The sequence below is a fragment of the Sander lucioperca genome, chromosome 10 (genome assembly GCF_008315115.2).
Source record: "Sander lucioperca isolate FBNREF2018 chromosome 10, SLUC_FBN_1.2, whole genome shotgun sequence".
Lineage (NCBI taxonomy): Eukaryota > Metazoa > Chordata > Actinopteri > Perciformes > Percidae > Sander > Sander lucioperca.
The window spans coordinates 5592458-5608398 of NC_050182.1; the positions used below are offsets into that span (position 1 = coordinate 5592458).

General features: G+C 40.5%; 1 protein-coding gene and 1 long non-coding RNA gene across 2 annotated transcripts in view; one reads left to right on the forward strand and one right to left on the reverse strand.

Moving 5' to 3' along the window:
• The window catches only part of LOC118496018 (CD209 antigen-like protein C), a 331629-nt gene extending 317282 nt beyond the window's left edge, over positions 1-14347 (forward strand). Inside the window, exons 3-5 of the mRNA XM_036006042.1 lie at positions 13164-13327; positions 13922-14034; positions 14111-14347. Of these exons, the coding sequence (XP_035861935.1) occupies positions 13164-13327; positions 13922-14034; positions 14111-14246 (413 nt within the window). The 3' untranslated portion in view covers positions 14247-14347. The remainder of the gene's footprint in view (positions 1-13163; positions 13328-13921; positions 14035-14110) is intronic.
• On the reverse strand, positions 2114-13089 carry LOC118496027. The gene is made up of 4 exons (XR_004898487.1): positions 13000-13089; positions 11902-11908; positions 6084-6093; positions 2114-2124 (listed from the first exon to the last, which is right to left on the reverse strand). It is a non-coding gene; the product is annotated as an uncharacterized LOC118496027 (long non-coding RNA).
• Positions 14348-15941: the final 1594 nt, after the last annotated feature.

The window sequence follows — 15941 nt, forward strand, 5'->3', positions numbered from 1 at the left end:
TGTTGTTGTTATTGTCTTTTTCTTACATAATGCTGATTGAAACTATTTTCACCAATGTAGAACAAACAACATAATTCAGGAAGTTGCAACATCATTGAACAGGATGTGTGAGACAAGCAGATTGAAAGAAAAAATGACAATCACAACCATGAAGTGAATAAAATAGGGAACAACCTCAAATCAGAGCATCACAGTGGAGCAGACGGCCTCCTAACAGCTCTCATACAGGACTGCAGCAGGACTTTAAACATTTGTTCAGGATGAACAGAAAACCACAGGAGGAAATTGGTACTTTAAAATATTCTAATGTTTATGTGTGTGCATGTAAAACATTATCTAATGTGTCTTTATATGTACCAGGATGTTGTCTCCATTCTTTGTGTGTTTTGTAATGTTAGATGCTTCTGATGCTTGACAACAGCACCAACGGGTTTTAAAATGTCCCAATTCATTTCAAATTCCATCTTTTGCATTATGATTCTTTTCACTCTACTGAACATATCGGGAATGATGAGATTTAATGTATTTGTGTCAGTCAACTAAAGAAGAAGCTGCTTATTTATCAAAGACTTATTTGGGAAAAAGCAAATAGTGTATTTTAAAAAGGGGCATTTAATTTTGGCTAATGTATATAATATTAAGAAAATACCAACCATATATTCCAGGATATTGTCTATATTTGTGTGTGATGTTGATCTTTCAGAAGAAATGGAGGAAGAAGCTGACTATGTTAATGCTCCAGTATGTACTGTGGATAAAGTGGCAGCCCCTCCAGGTACATTTCACACATTTAACATCTTAAAATAGAAGATAAAGGCTCTCTCGCGTCACATCATTATGAACAGGTAAGGAAGTGGTCTTGAAGAGGATTCTTTTCTTTCTGTCTCAGTCTTGACTGTCTCTCAGTTGGACTCAGTCTCGACTACTTCAGGTCTTGGACTTGTTGTCTTGACTATAGAAATAATAATAACCAATAATAATAATAATAATAATAATATCACAATGCAGTAATGTTGTTTATTGGTTGGTCTCTGTAGTTTCAGAGAGACAGTGTAAAGCTTGTCAGGAGGACTGGAGACTCAGCCAGTCTAACTGCTGTGAGATTCATGACGCTGATCCTCCTCATCAGAAAACCTGGGAAGAAGCTGAGAAGACTGCAGAGGAAAGAGTTCAGATTTGGTTGTTGAACATAATGAAGAGGAAAAGGTAATGAGAAAACTGTGGGAGTTTTGATGACACAACTGAGCCCTGAGGTATTTTTGACATCTTATGGTCCGCCTGGTTTTATTTTCTAATAAATCTTGTAAAACATCAACCCTGCTGTGCAGTCAATCTGTAAACATTTTTTGTCAGAACAAACGGGGCTATTAGAATATTTTTGCTGCAGTGATGCCACTTGAATGTAAAAAAAAGTTATGGGATCATAACGGAAATTGAATCTCACAGATATGTATTGATATCACACACACAGCAATGCTACACTCAGTGCTTGAAGTGGAAAAAAGGTGCCGCTACTGTCTTGCATTGGCAAATCATTATGACATTTGAGATTTCTACAGTGAAAAACAAATTTGGAGATATTGCTGGTACAACAACAATGTATTGTTATTTATTAACAACATAAATGTATGTATTTCTTTAAACAAGTCGTGTGTGTGTGTGTGTGTGTGTGTGTGTGTGTGTGTGTGTGTGTGTGTGTGTGTGTGTGTGTGTGTGTGTGTGTGATTCTCTTGACAGCTTTAGTCCTCTCTCTGTCTGGTCAGAAAGTGACGGGATGCTGCTACATGTTTTGCAGCCCAGTTTGTTATCTTTGAAAACAAGCCAGTTGTTCGTGGAGCATATAATTGTATAAATTCATAATTTGGTCCCTTGATCAACAGTCAGGCCATCCATGTGTTTCGTTACTCATGTTATTGTTGACGTCGGTGTCATTGACTAAGGTAACGTTAAGGTTGGTAGCTGCAGACTCCTCATTAACGCTAGCTGTTCCGCTCACATCAACGTTAACGTTAGTTTGAAGCTCATGAATCGTACCTGATGTTTCTGGTTGGACCTCTGTTGACGTGTCTGGCTCTGGCACACGCATTCTTTTAGTACCTTTCTGAAGCCAGGCTAACATAACGACTTACAAACTCGACACACTTCTTTTTACCTTTTACCTTTTAGTGACAAGTCTGTTACAGTCTGGCTGCAGGCATCAGGCAGCTTTTCTGAACTGAGGTAAGTCACGTAGTGCCCTCTGGTAATGTAGTTTATGTAACGTTAGGGTCAATCTCTCTGACACTGACGCTTTCTCTGTCAGTGGTGGAGTACCGGCTACAATGCAAGTGCAGGTACGCTTAAGAGTAAAATGTAGAAGTGCTGGTACTGCGTACCGGTGAGTACCGGCCCACTTCGAGCACTGGCTACACTAGCATTTCTGTTGTCTAAAACAGTTCTCCTATGTCTTGGGAGTCAAATAGTGAAAAAATGAACATTATATTGAAGATTATAACTTACATAGTATACAAACTATTTACATTTCTTCAAAAAACAAATGTGTCCAGGCCATTTTAGAATATCTTTGTAGAATAAGCAATAATTCATCTCTTTTCACAGCTTCTTTGCTTTATTCTATGACATACCAAAGGCATGCAAGTATACATGATAAAATAGCTTTCAATTTCATCACTTTTCAGGAGGAATGAAGCATTATTTAAATGAGCTGTAAGGGTACCAATAAATTTGAGCACGTCTGTAAATGGTAGTGTTGATAAACAACCAAAACTTAATAAATGATGGACATAAAGTGTATCAATCCTGGATGTAACAGTTTGAACTTATTGCACAAAGACCCCGAAAAACTCTGGATTTTCACGCTGGATAAAAAACCTTCTGTAAGGGCTACGAAGACACCAAAGACATCAACGGAACAGCACAAGTGTTAGCTTTTAGAAAACGCAATGTTTCTACTCATTATGGTTATGAAATGAGTAAGTCATGAATCAGAGATGCTCTGTCGTATACGACAAGATCGGGCTCAGACGTATTTCTGTAGGTCTTCACTGTGAGTCTGTAAATTACAGTGTGTTTATTTATATTATTATTATTATTATTATTATTTATATCTATAGTGTTTAAATATCTGATAACTGTCAGAAAGTACTCGATGAATACAGCCGGAGTAGTTCAGGAACTGATGGATACTGGTTTGGCCTGAGAGCTGAAGGTGGGAGATGGAAGTGATCTGACTGAAAGGTAAGAGACACATTCCTAAACACTTTGAATCACAAAAGCATGATAATATCAACTGGTGTATTGTATATGTTAGAGGTAGCGGTGGAATGTAACAAAGTACATTTACTCCAGTACTGTACTTACGTACAAATGTTGCGGTATTTGTACTTTACTTGAGTCTTTTCTTTTCATATCACTTTCTACTTCTACTCCACATTTCAGAAAGAAATGTTGTACTTTTTACTCCACTACATTCATCTGACAGCTTTAGTAACTTTACACATTAAGATTTTTTTCACACAAAACACATGTAGTTTATAAAATATCATGTTTTATTTTAAAGTAAACTAGCCAACAATATAACAGCCTACAAGTCCAGCTGAAATGATCAGACCATTAAACACACAACTGTTTGGATCCTTGCCAGTTTCATTTTTCTGCATTGAGTAATTTTACTTTTTATACTTAAAGTACATTTTCCTGATGATACTTACATACTTTCACTTAAGTAACATTTTAATGCAGGGCTTTTACTTGTAACAGTGAATTTTTACAGTGTGCTATTAGTACTTTTACTTAAGTAAAGGATCTGAATACTTCTTCCACCACTGATTATAGAGGTATGGTGTGTCTGACTGACACCAGCATTTAGGAAAATACAGGTACTGGCCTGAAGGGGCACTAAACTGTTAATTATCAATAACTTTAAATGTGCATTTATTTTTTTTTCTTAGAGATGCGATACTTTTATTTCCTGTATTTATTTATTTTTAGATTATTTTTGGCTTACTTAAGACACAAAACACTCTGACAAAGGACACGGGGAAACACAGAGGCTAACTACACTAGGAAACGAGCAAACCAGGAACAGGTGAGACAACAGGTGACACACATCAGGGCGGGGCAGGACTATCAGACAAGGCGGGAAAACAGAATGTAAAACTAGACAAGACAAGACAGAAAACAGACTATCAAAATAAAACAGGAAACAGAAATATACACAGAGAACAGAACACAGTCAAAACGGGGTAAACAGAAATCTACACAATGAACAGGGAAATAAGTAAACCGAAATATACACAACAGAAATAAACAAAACCAGATACATACAGAAATCTTCAAACAAGGCAACAGAAATATACAAACAGGTAACAAATGTACCGAATAGATATACAAAAACATACAGAAAACATAATACAAGCAACACCAAAATACACAACCACAACAAGTGGCTTCAGTGAGGAAAATTCAAGCCAGCCCAGACATTCTCTGGACAGGCGTGGTGTTGCTGCTATTCATATGTTAATTAGGCCAGACACTCTCTGGCCAGGAGAGGTTTCCCTGGTATTCATATGCTTATTAGAGCCATTAGCACCTCTGTGGGAGCTCTCCACATACATCATGGTTCGTTTCCGACAATATGTGGCACAGACGAACGCGACGTTCACAGCCTATAAATTGTTGTTAACTGCCGAAAATTAGGGAGATACACGGGCGTTTACGGGGACGAAAATCCCACTTTTCATGCAGTGTATGTTAATGTACCAGCATGCACTGTGGATAAAGTAGCAGCCCCTCCAGGTACATTTTTACAGATTCAAAATTATTAAACATGAGATTTATTTATTAATATTGTTAAAAAATATGATAGTGATGGAGATTTAATATTTGAATGTTTATAGCTCAGCTCTTTTTCCCTGTAGGACTTCAAATGTATTCAAATCCCCTTTGACTGTTAAATCAACATCATTAACTCAACTGAGTTCTTATTTTTCTCTCAGACCAGAGGTCTCTCTTCTTCACTCAGTCTTTTCTACTGATAGCAGTGTGTTGGCTGATACTGTTAGTCATCATGGGCCTTCGTATCCACTGTGAGTACCACTGTCTTAGCTTGTTGTTGTAGTCCTTATTTAAAGGACAGGTTCACATTGTTAATTGTTGTAACACCATCCTCTTTCTGTCACTGTAGTTCCTTCTGTCATTTCAGCTGGAGACACTGATGCAGCATCTGAATTTATCCAAAGACAACGAGAATCTACTGGCTGCCATTCAGCATCTGACAAACCTCAACGACAAACTGAGCTCAGACAATGACAAGTTGAGGAGGGACTATGATGATCTGACAGCAGTAAACCTGCAGCTGGAGACACAGAGGAACAACTGTGCTCAGTGGAGCGTTGATGCCTACTGCCCCAAAATAAATAACGGTATGTTATTATATAAAAGGGGAATTGACATCAACAACGTGTTTCTATTGCAACTGATGGGGCTCCAGCCATGATGGAGAAGGGAACTGTCCAGTGGCTGAAAGAGGAGCATTCAGACCTTCTGTCATACCACTGTATAATACACCAGTCAGTGTTGTGTGCCAGTCTTGGAAAAGATATTCAGATGTAATGGAGACTACTATGAAGCTTGTAAACTAACTGAGAGCCTCCTCTGCCCTTCAATACAGTCTTCTGTGGGCATTCCTCACTGAACTAAGTATTAATTTTTGATGTTTTATTGTAGCCTACTGTGTTTTATGATGGGGTGGGTGGGACATAGTGAGGTTGAGACTGCTAAGTGGTGACTACACACAGTGAAAGAATGCTTGTGTTACCGGCACCAGACCTAGGGGGAATCTGGACCGGCAGCAATGGCTACACAGGCTAGGAAGCACTGCGCAGCTTAAGGAAAACTGTGAATCAACAGAGAGCACGTTAGCGTGTTGCTCACGGCAAAACTTGTTTATTTCTGAAACAATTGCATACAGTTCCCATACATTCACTTCACATTCACTGGACTCGGACACCTACAGTCTTTGACATATAACCAATGCTATCCTGCTAACACAAATTTAACCGTAGCATAATACACACCCATACATACAACATTCTTACACATCATGTTCTCTCATACACGTGCACTTAATATTAGCACTTGACAAGATGGCGTCGCCATGTTACTGAATGACCGGGAATGTAAAACTAGCTTGAAACAGTATTTCTCATCACCATTTCCTCACTGATGGCTGGCTAATACTCTGAACAAAAGATAGAACATATTTTCTTATGTTACAGGACGCTAATATCAGTAACTTACACTTACAAACTACTATGAAAAACTACATTGTAAAACCAAAGTTCATACGAACTACTCAGCCTGCCGACACTGGTCGGAACAACTAGCTTCAAAGTTACGCTTTCTACTCCTAAAACAAACACCTCAAAATCAGCTCACAACATCACACAACGATTTCTATAACATTTAGATAATCTGCTGATACAAGCAGTATGAGGATACAATATACAATACCATATGAAAAAGTGAGTTTTTCAGTACCTGTGAATCAACAGAGAGCACGTTAGCGTGTTGCTCACGGCAAAACTTGTTTATTTCTGAGCTGCGCATGAGCAGAGCTAAGAGCTACGGTCTCCCTAATGGATCCACAGCAGCGCCATCTACTGACGTGGAAGCGTAATAGCTTCAATTAGTCTGTAAGGATTAGTTACAATGGTTCAAATATTAAACAAAAATTGGGGGGTTGTCTGTTTAAACAAAAACTAAACATACAGCCTTTTCAACCTACTACACTTGCTTTAGCCTACTTTATATTTTCAAATTAATTTCAAACACTGATACTGACAATAGGAATAATGCTGAATGTGTCTAGGAGCCCAGGCCACACAGCCTGCATCTGCTTTTTGTAAATAAAATGCCATGAAACATTTTCATATTTTACTGCCTGTGTGAACAACAACAGGGATCAGAGAAGCAGCATATCAGCCCTGCTGCAGAGGTATGGTGGCTGTCCATATATGCATTGTTTTCACGGATGGGATCTCCCCGCTTCCCAGCATTGCACGCTAGTGAGCTTGCCACCAGTTTCTCTTCACTGACCACTGACATGCAAAGAAAACAGTCTACACCCTCCTACAACCGCGATGGCTGCAGCTCATTGGATGATCGCGTCACGTGAGGCTGGCTGCTCCTGATTTTCAAAACTGACCATAATGGATGCTCGTTCGGAATACGAGCTCGTATTTTATGAAAATAGTTTACCGAAACATGTTTCTGAAAATATTTTAAGGGAGAAACAGGCTCAGCAGTTGCTGAATCTGTCTTCATTTCAGATTGACAAAGGTCACTTTAAAAGATTTTCGTCAGCTTTTGAGAGGCGCCTAACCGGCCGCTCTTCAACTTTATGCAAATGAGGTGTGGGCGACCAGCTTCTTCTCCTGGAGAGGTATGGTGTGTCTGACTACTGACACCAGCATTTAGGAACATACAGTGACTGGCCTGAAGGGGCACTAAACTGTTAATTATGAATAACTTGAAATGTGATTTTCTTCTTCTTTGTTAGAGATGCAGTGCTTGTTTCTTTGTGACATTTTATATCGTTGCTCCAGATTGGTCAACACAGGGCGTTGCATCACTTGTTCTCAACAGAATCAATCAATCAACGTTTATCTAAATAGTGCTTGAATCAATAGTTTTTTTTATTCTGACTAAAGGAGAAGACTTGAGACGCAACCAAACAACAACTCTGTCACGACTTCAAAGCAGAACTAAAAACCACACACTTTTCTGAGAAATATAAATTAGTACACTGTTAACTTTATCATTTCCCTTACAGCCTTCACACATACAGGCTCTGTTACTTCCTAAAAAGATGAATGTTTCTTTCTGCTAGTGAGATATTCTAATATATAATAATAGAATAAAACTTTAATCATCTCTCTTTTGTGCAACAGTATGTTGTATTGTTACTTTTCGTAATGCATGATGCTTTTTGGCAGCAAACACTTTTGAAATGGCAAAATATATTATTTCATTAGAGACACTGCAGACAGTAATGTCCAACACTAGACTTCCCCTTCACAGCAACACGTTATTATTAGCTGCAGAACTGCAAAAAACAACAGTCACAAATTTGAGGCAGAAGTCCAGTAAAGATCATCACAGCAGACCAGACGGCCTCCTAACAGCTCTCATACAGGACTGCAGCAGGACTTTAAAGGGGTGATAGAATGCAAACCCGAGTTTACCTTGTCAGAGTTGAATAACGACAGTTCAGAGGGTAAAAGGGGCATACAGAGAACCTCAAAGTCCCACTGACACCTCTTTCCTCTGCAAATCTCACAATTTGAAACTGCTGCTGAAAACGGGCGAATCCCAACAAAGCTAATAGTTGACGTAAACTCGGTGGCGGTACCTGATTTGGCTCTGGTCTGTACCTTTGTCACGCCCCAAAATGTACATACAGACAACTGGTCTGAGACCAGCTGGTGTTCTGAATGTAGGTCGCGTAGATCTCAGACACTAGTTTAGTTACGCGCTGCTCTGTGTACTTTCACAGGAATTACAAAGAAGAAAGTTTGGAAGTTTTTCAAGTATATTGAAAACAAACTACGGTCGTAAATGCAGTGTTCCAGGCTGTACAGGGAATGCTGACACTTTTCACATTTCATTGCGAGCTGCCGGTCGTGGTGCTCCAGGTAAGCGGTAGTTGGTGGTTCAGTTACCCCAGAAAAGGTGACTGTGCGCTGGGTACAGAGCAGCATGAGCTGCCGGTCGTGGAGCTCCATCATGTCAGCGGTAGTTGGTGGTCTAGTTACCAGGTAACTAGGAGTGTGGCAGGCATGTTTTCATTTATATTGCAATGTAAATAATATACTTAACACTTACAGTACACTTAACAGTACCCCTGTTCAGCTTCTTTTTTCCCTGTAGGATTTTAAATGTATTCAAATCCCCTTTGACTGTTAAATCAACATCATTAACTCAACTGAGTTCTTATTTTTCTCTCAGACCAGAGGTCTCTCTTCTTCACTCAGTCTTTTCCACTGATAGCAGTGTGTTGGCTGATACTGTTAGTCATCATGGGCCTTCGTATCCACTGTGAGTACCACTGTCTTAGCTTGTTGTTGTAGTCCTTATTTAAAGGACAGGTTCACAGTTTTCAACACCATCCTCTGTCTGTCACTTTAGTTACTTCTGTCATTTCTGAAAACGACGCCAAGCTGACGGCAGAAATCCAGCAGCTGGAGACACTGATGCAGCATCTGAATTTATCCAAAGATAACTCGACAATGAGAACTGGAGGAGAGACCACAACAATCTGACCCTCCAGGTTGACCACTTAACACAAGACTACACTGGACCTTGGAGTGTTTGGTCTGATAGTCTGGTTGGTTTGGGGCGGTGTGAAAGCTCATCTGGACTCTGGTGTGGATCAAACAACCAAACTCTGGTCCACTTAAAAACGGGGGTCTCAGTTCACTTCCAAGTGAACTAGAGTTCAGTTTCCTTCAGGTGAGAACGCGATCCGACCCAAATACAGGAAGTGAACCAAAAACAGAGCATTTACTAGCCTGAAATTTCAACCTTACACACAATGTACAGACTTATATATGATTTAAGGGACGATAACTTTCAGATCTATCAGCTGTTCTGAGCACACATGGCTGGTCGTCTGGGTGACATCATCATCATCTCTCTTCTTCACTCGCTGTCTGTCAGCAGCTCATTGTTCACCTTCTTCTGAAATATTACAACTCTAAAGCAGAACCAGAACACCTGAGTCGTTATAAATGTGGTGTTGCTCCATTATTTCTGGGACCAGAAGTGTCGGCGAGTTTGGGATATTCTGTCCAATAAACAAGCAACTGTCTCAATCGTGTGACGTGTGTTTACAGTGTTTGGTGTGTTTGACAAAGTGCAGTGTGAAAGTAAACCGAACCAAATGAAAAATGCAACAATGTTGCAACTTCAGCCATGAATCACACCGAGTCCACCGAACTATAGGTGTGATAGCGCCCTAAGTCAAGTGATGATCTATGTTTTCAACAAATCCCAAGTAAATCCTCAAAACAGCAATGTCATTTTTCTCTTTAGAACGGTTTATGGCCCTGACACACCAACCCGACGGCTGACCGTCGGCAGAAAAGGCAGTCGGTCTGATCAGTCTGCTCCCCGAGGTCCAAAAAGTGCCTCAGAGCACTCCGAACCGACTTGAGCGTACGTTCTGCACGTGCGCGAGACTTAATACAAAAAATGAAAAACGGAAATGACGAACTCATCTCGTGGGTCTGATTTTGAGAGGCGTTCATCACTCATCCCGCTTGCCATTTCCGGGTTAGCACTCCACCAATCAGATTGGTCACTGAGTCCGACTGCCCGCCTCCGACCTAGTACGTCAGGTCGGCCAAAATGAAGGCCAACGGCCCCTCACACCGAACAGACTCGAGTCACCGACCTCGTCAGACTGTCCGACGGCCGATTATCGGGTTGGTGTGTCAGGGCCCTTAGTATAGAGGATCTTTGGTCATATTATAACTATTCTGCCCTCGGGGGATTCCTCTTCACTATATATTATCTTTGTTTCATCGGCAATGATGGACTAGCCTTCTATTGGTTGACAATACCTAAACAAGATTTTGAATTGTATATGTTAGAGGTATGGTGTGTCTCACTGACAGCAGTATTTAGGAAAATCCAGTGACTGGCCTGAAGGGGCACTAAACTGTTAATTATGAATAACTTTAAACATGCTTTTATTTTTCATTCTTTTATATTGTTGCCACAGATAAGCAACAGCCAACATTGAATGAAAAATCTGTCACGTTTTTTTGTTGTTGTTTTTTCATTGGAAATGTCAGAACGCTTTAATCAACAGAGGAGGAACAACTGTAATCAGGATGCTGTAACATGTTTAATCCAGGTGAGACAGAAGCAGATCTGGTCTCAGTGTGTTCGCTGCGTTTAGAGTTTACATGTTCCCTCATGTTCACATGGGTTTCCTCCCACAGTCCAAACACGGGCAGATCAATCTGTTTATGCCTTTCATGCAATGCATGCTGGGATATGCTCCTGTTAACAGACATAAGCAGGTACAGGGGAGGAGAGATGGATGTTTGTTCTCAGTATGATGAACAATGAACTTCTATGTGAATAGTTATCAATTTGTTTATTCATCATTGTTGCTTGGGGGAAGATGCTGCAGACACACAGTGTGTATTAATTAACACCATAAAAGGAGAAGACTTAAGACCAAACTCTTTCACAACTTCAAAGCAGAACTAAAAACCACACACTTTTCTGAGAAATATAAATTAGTACACTGTAAACTTTATCATTTCTCTTACAGCCTTCCGAAGCAGAAGTCCAGTAAAGAGCATCACAGCAGAGCAGACGGCCTCCTAACAGCTCTCATACAGGACTGCAGCAGGACTTTAAACATTTGTTCAGGATGAACAGAAATCCACAGGAGGAAATTGGTACTTATCATGTTTATGTGTCTGTATATAAAACTACTATATGTATTTATGTACCACAACGTTGTCTACATTTGTGTTTGATGTTAATCTTCCAGAGGAAATCGATGAAGAGGAAGATGACTATGTTAATACTCCAGCCTGGACTGTGGATAAAGTGGTAGCCCCTCCAGGTACATTTCACAGTCATTTCAGTCATTATGTTCAAAAAATGTGATTATTATTTATTATAATATTTTTTTTATTATTATTAGTTTATTTGTCAGGGACAATGCAGCGCACATTATTACATACATTATTATCATAGTCAAAGCCATAACAATATGTGTAGATGGGTTGCAGAAAAGGTTTCTAGCCAATTGGCTAATTTGCAACCCCATTCCCTGTTCAAGCCTTTCTAGAAAAATAATCCAAATATAATTTTAACTGCAGAACTACATAGTGTGAGTTACACAATCATGCAGCAAATACATTGTATACTAATATATTTCATCAACATTTCACAGAGTCGTGACCACATTACACAGAACAGCACATCACGTAACAACACAAACCCCAAGCACCCGGACTCTCACACTCACTCAGCTATACCCTAACCATAACCTTGGCAGCCATATACAACCAGCCACGCATCCACAGACAATACATTACTACAACACAACTGACTCAGTGGTTACATCTTTGGTTTTCTTTCAGCCAGTATTTCACCATTCTATTAAATGTTTTCATTTCAGTTTGTGTTTTTATTTCTGTTGGTAAATTATTCCAAAAATGGGTCCCTATCACTGAAAAACATGACTGGCCCAAAGTGGTTTTGCGCCCCTCTGCTATTCAGTTGCCACCCACTGCTCCCCTAGTGGCCACTCTCCTTGTGTTTGTTTTAGTCACAAAAGGACAGAGTACGGCTGGAGCTAGATTATGATAAAAATATGAGTGTTTAAAAGCTCAGCTTCTTTTTGCCTTGTAGGACTTATGAGATTTATTTATCAAAAATGTTAAAAAAAATGTGATAGTGATGAAGATTTAAAATATGAGTGTTTAAAAGCTCAGCTCCCTTTTCCCTGTAGGACTTCAAATGTATTCAAATCACCTTTGACTGTTAAATCAACATCATTAACTCAACTGAGTTCTTATTTTTCTCTCAGACCAGAGGTCTCTCTTCTTCACTCAGTCTTTTCCACTGATAGCAGTGTGTTGGCTGATACTGTTAGTCATCATGGGCCTTCGTATCCACTATGAGTACCACTGTCTTAGCTTGTTGTTGGTAGTCCTTATTTAAAGGACAGGTTCACATTTTTCAACACCATCCTCTGTCTGTCACTTTAGTTACTTCTGTCATTTCTGAAAACGACGCCAAGCTGACGGCAGAAATCCAGCAGCTGGAGACGCTGATGCAGCATCTGAATTTATCCAAAGACAAAGAGACTCTACTGGCTGCCATTCAGCACCTGACAAACCTCAACGACAAACTGAGCTCAGACAATGAGAAGTTGAGGAGGGACTACGATGATCTGACAGCAGTAACAAACTGGAATAAACTCAACGTCAGTCGAGCTCAGTGGAGCATTGATGCCTACTGCCCCAAAACAAATAACAGTATGTTCAGATCCCATTAATTAGATCCAATAATAACCAATAATAATATCACAATGCAGTAATGTTGTTTATTGGTTGGTTTCTTTGGTTCAGGGAGACAGTGTAAAGCTTGTCAGGAGGACTGGGATCTCAGCGGGTCTAACTGCTATGTGTATCATAACGCTGCTCCTCCTCATCAGAAAACCTGGGAAGAAGCTCGAGAAAACTGCAGAGGAAAGGGTTCAGATTTGGTTGTTGTACATAATGAAGAGGAAAAGGTAATGAGAAAACTGTGGACATTTTTATGAAACAATTATTACACTGAAATGTATTTTCTGTATCTGAACACACTGAGTCTGTACACTGTAAAAAAAACTGAAACTGAAAGAATGGAAACACAAACATTAAAACATTACAAAAACACAACATGGTAAAAGAACATTAATAACCTGTAACTGTTAATAATAATTGCCATTTTGAAAAAAAATTAAATTGTTTTCACAGAAGAAGACCATTTCATAATTATTTTAAGTTCCCAAATATTAATATTTTATGTTTTATGGTAAACTGTTAAATTCAAGTTATGCATTTCTTAGATTAGATCAAATTTGTTTTTGCAGGTGTAAATATCCTTTATTAAATATTTATAAGCAAATAAGGATACAAGATTTGATGTCAAATTAAAGCTACAAACTATATTTTCATATTGAAAATAACTTTTTACAAGAAAGTTATTTTACAGCATTTCTTTGGTGTCCCAGCTGCCAGATTATTACCATTTTTTGCAGGATTTTTTTTTTAACAATTTAGATAACAGTGTGATTATTTAGTTATAGTGTTTAAATATCTGATAACTGTTTCTCTCTTGTCAGGATGCACTCAATAAATACAGCGTGGGTAGTTCAGGAACTGATGGATACTGGTTTGGCCTGAGAGCTGAAGGTGGGAGATGGAAGTGGATTGATGGAAGTAATCTGACTGAAAGGTAAGAGACACATTCCTAAACACTTTGAATCATAAAACCTATCAGCCTTGATCTAAACATCATGTTCTTCCCTCAGCTACTGGACACCACAACCTCCTACTACTGCTACTGATGGTCAGTGTGGAATGTCTGTCCAGAACGTAGGATGGAGATCAGTGAACTGTACTGAGAAAAAACAATGGATCTGCATAATGAAGGTTTTATCTGTTTAAACACTGCAGTCAGACTCTGCATGATAATATCAACTGGCTTATAAATATCAAACTATGAAGACTTCTACTTCACAATTCTTCAAAACTGTTTGTGTGTGTCTGGAAAAAAAAGACACTCAGATTAAATGTAGAAGTGCAGTTATCTTTTCGTCTTCTTTGTAAGAGATGCAATGCTTATGTTTCCTGTTTCTATGTGACAGGTTGGCCAACAGAGGGCGGTGCATCACTTGTTCTCAACAGAATGTTCCAGAGATGTTTCAATATTTACTAGCTGATAGTTGAGTGTTATCTTTCTATCGAGAAGCAATTTCATACTTTACTCCATTACACTGAATAAATGTTATGCCACACACATTTGTTGTTATTGTCTTTTTCTTGAAAATGTCAGCACGCTTTAATAAAGTGAGGAGGAACAACCGTATTCAGGATGCTGTAACATGTTTAATCCAGATGAGACAGAAGCAGATCTGGTCTCAGTGTGTTTCCTGCATTTGGGCCTCATTATTCAGTCTCACTGTCAACATCTGCACCAACAGAGCTCCAGAGAGGGACAGGAAGTCTGATTTATCAGGAAATCATTATATTATGTATTCTACAAAGAGGATTTTCCGGTTCAAAAACCCTATGAAAAAACGAGGTAGAGATGATGTGACCCTGCCCGGAGGAAGCCCGGGGCCCCCATCTGGAGCCAGGCCCAGATGGAGGGCCCGTCAGCGAGCGCCTGGTGGCCGGGTTTGCCACGGAGCCCGGTCGGGCACAGCCTGAAAAAGCTACGTGGCACCTCTCTCTCCAACCCATGGGCCCACCACCTGTGGGAGGAACCGCTGGGGTCGGGTGCGCTGCCACATGGGTGGCAGTGAAGGTCAGGGGCCTCGACGGACCAGACCCGGGCAGCAGACGCTGGCTCTGGGGACGTGGAACGTCACCTCTCTGTGGGGGAAGGAACCGGAACTTGTGCGGGAGGTGGAGCGCTACCAGTTGGATCTGGTGGGGCTTACCTCTACGCACAGTCTCGGTTCTGGAACCATACTCCTGGATAGGGGTTGGACTCTTTTCTTCTCCGGAGTTGCCCAGGGTGTGAGGCGCCGGGCGGGTGTGGGGATACTCACAAGCCCCCGGCTGAGCGCCGCTACGTTGGAGTTTACCCCGGTGGACGAGAGGGTCGCCTCCCTACGCCTGCGGGTTGTGGGGGGGAAAACTCTGACTATTGTTTGTGCGTATGCACCAAACAAGAGCTCGGAGTATTCGGCCTTCTTGGAGACCTTGAATGGAGTCCTGCATGGGGCTCCAGTGGGGGACTCCATAGTTCTGCTGGGGGACTTCAACGCGCACGTGGGCAATGATGGAGACACATGGAGAGGCGTGATTGGGAGGAACGGCCTCCCTGATCTAAACCAGAGTGGTTGTTTGTTGTTGGACTTCTGTGCTAGTCATGGATTGTCTATAACGAACACCATGTTCGAACATAGGGATGCTCATAAGTGTACTTGGTACCAGAGCACCCTAGGCCAAAGGTCAATGATCGATTTTATAATCGTTTCATCTGATCTGAGGCCGTATGTTTTGGACACTCGGGTGAAGAGAGGGGCAGAGCTGTCAACTGATCACCATCTGGTGGTGAGTTGGGTCAGAGGGTGGGGGAAGACTCTGGACAGACCTGGTAAACCCAAACGGGTAGTGCGGGTGAACTGGGAA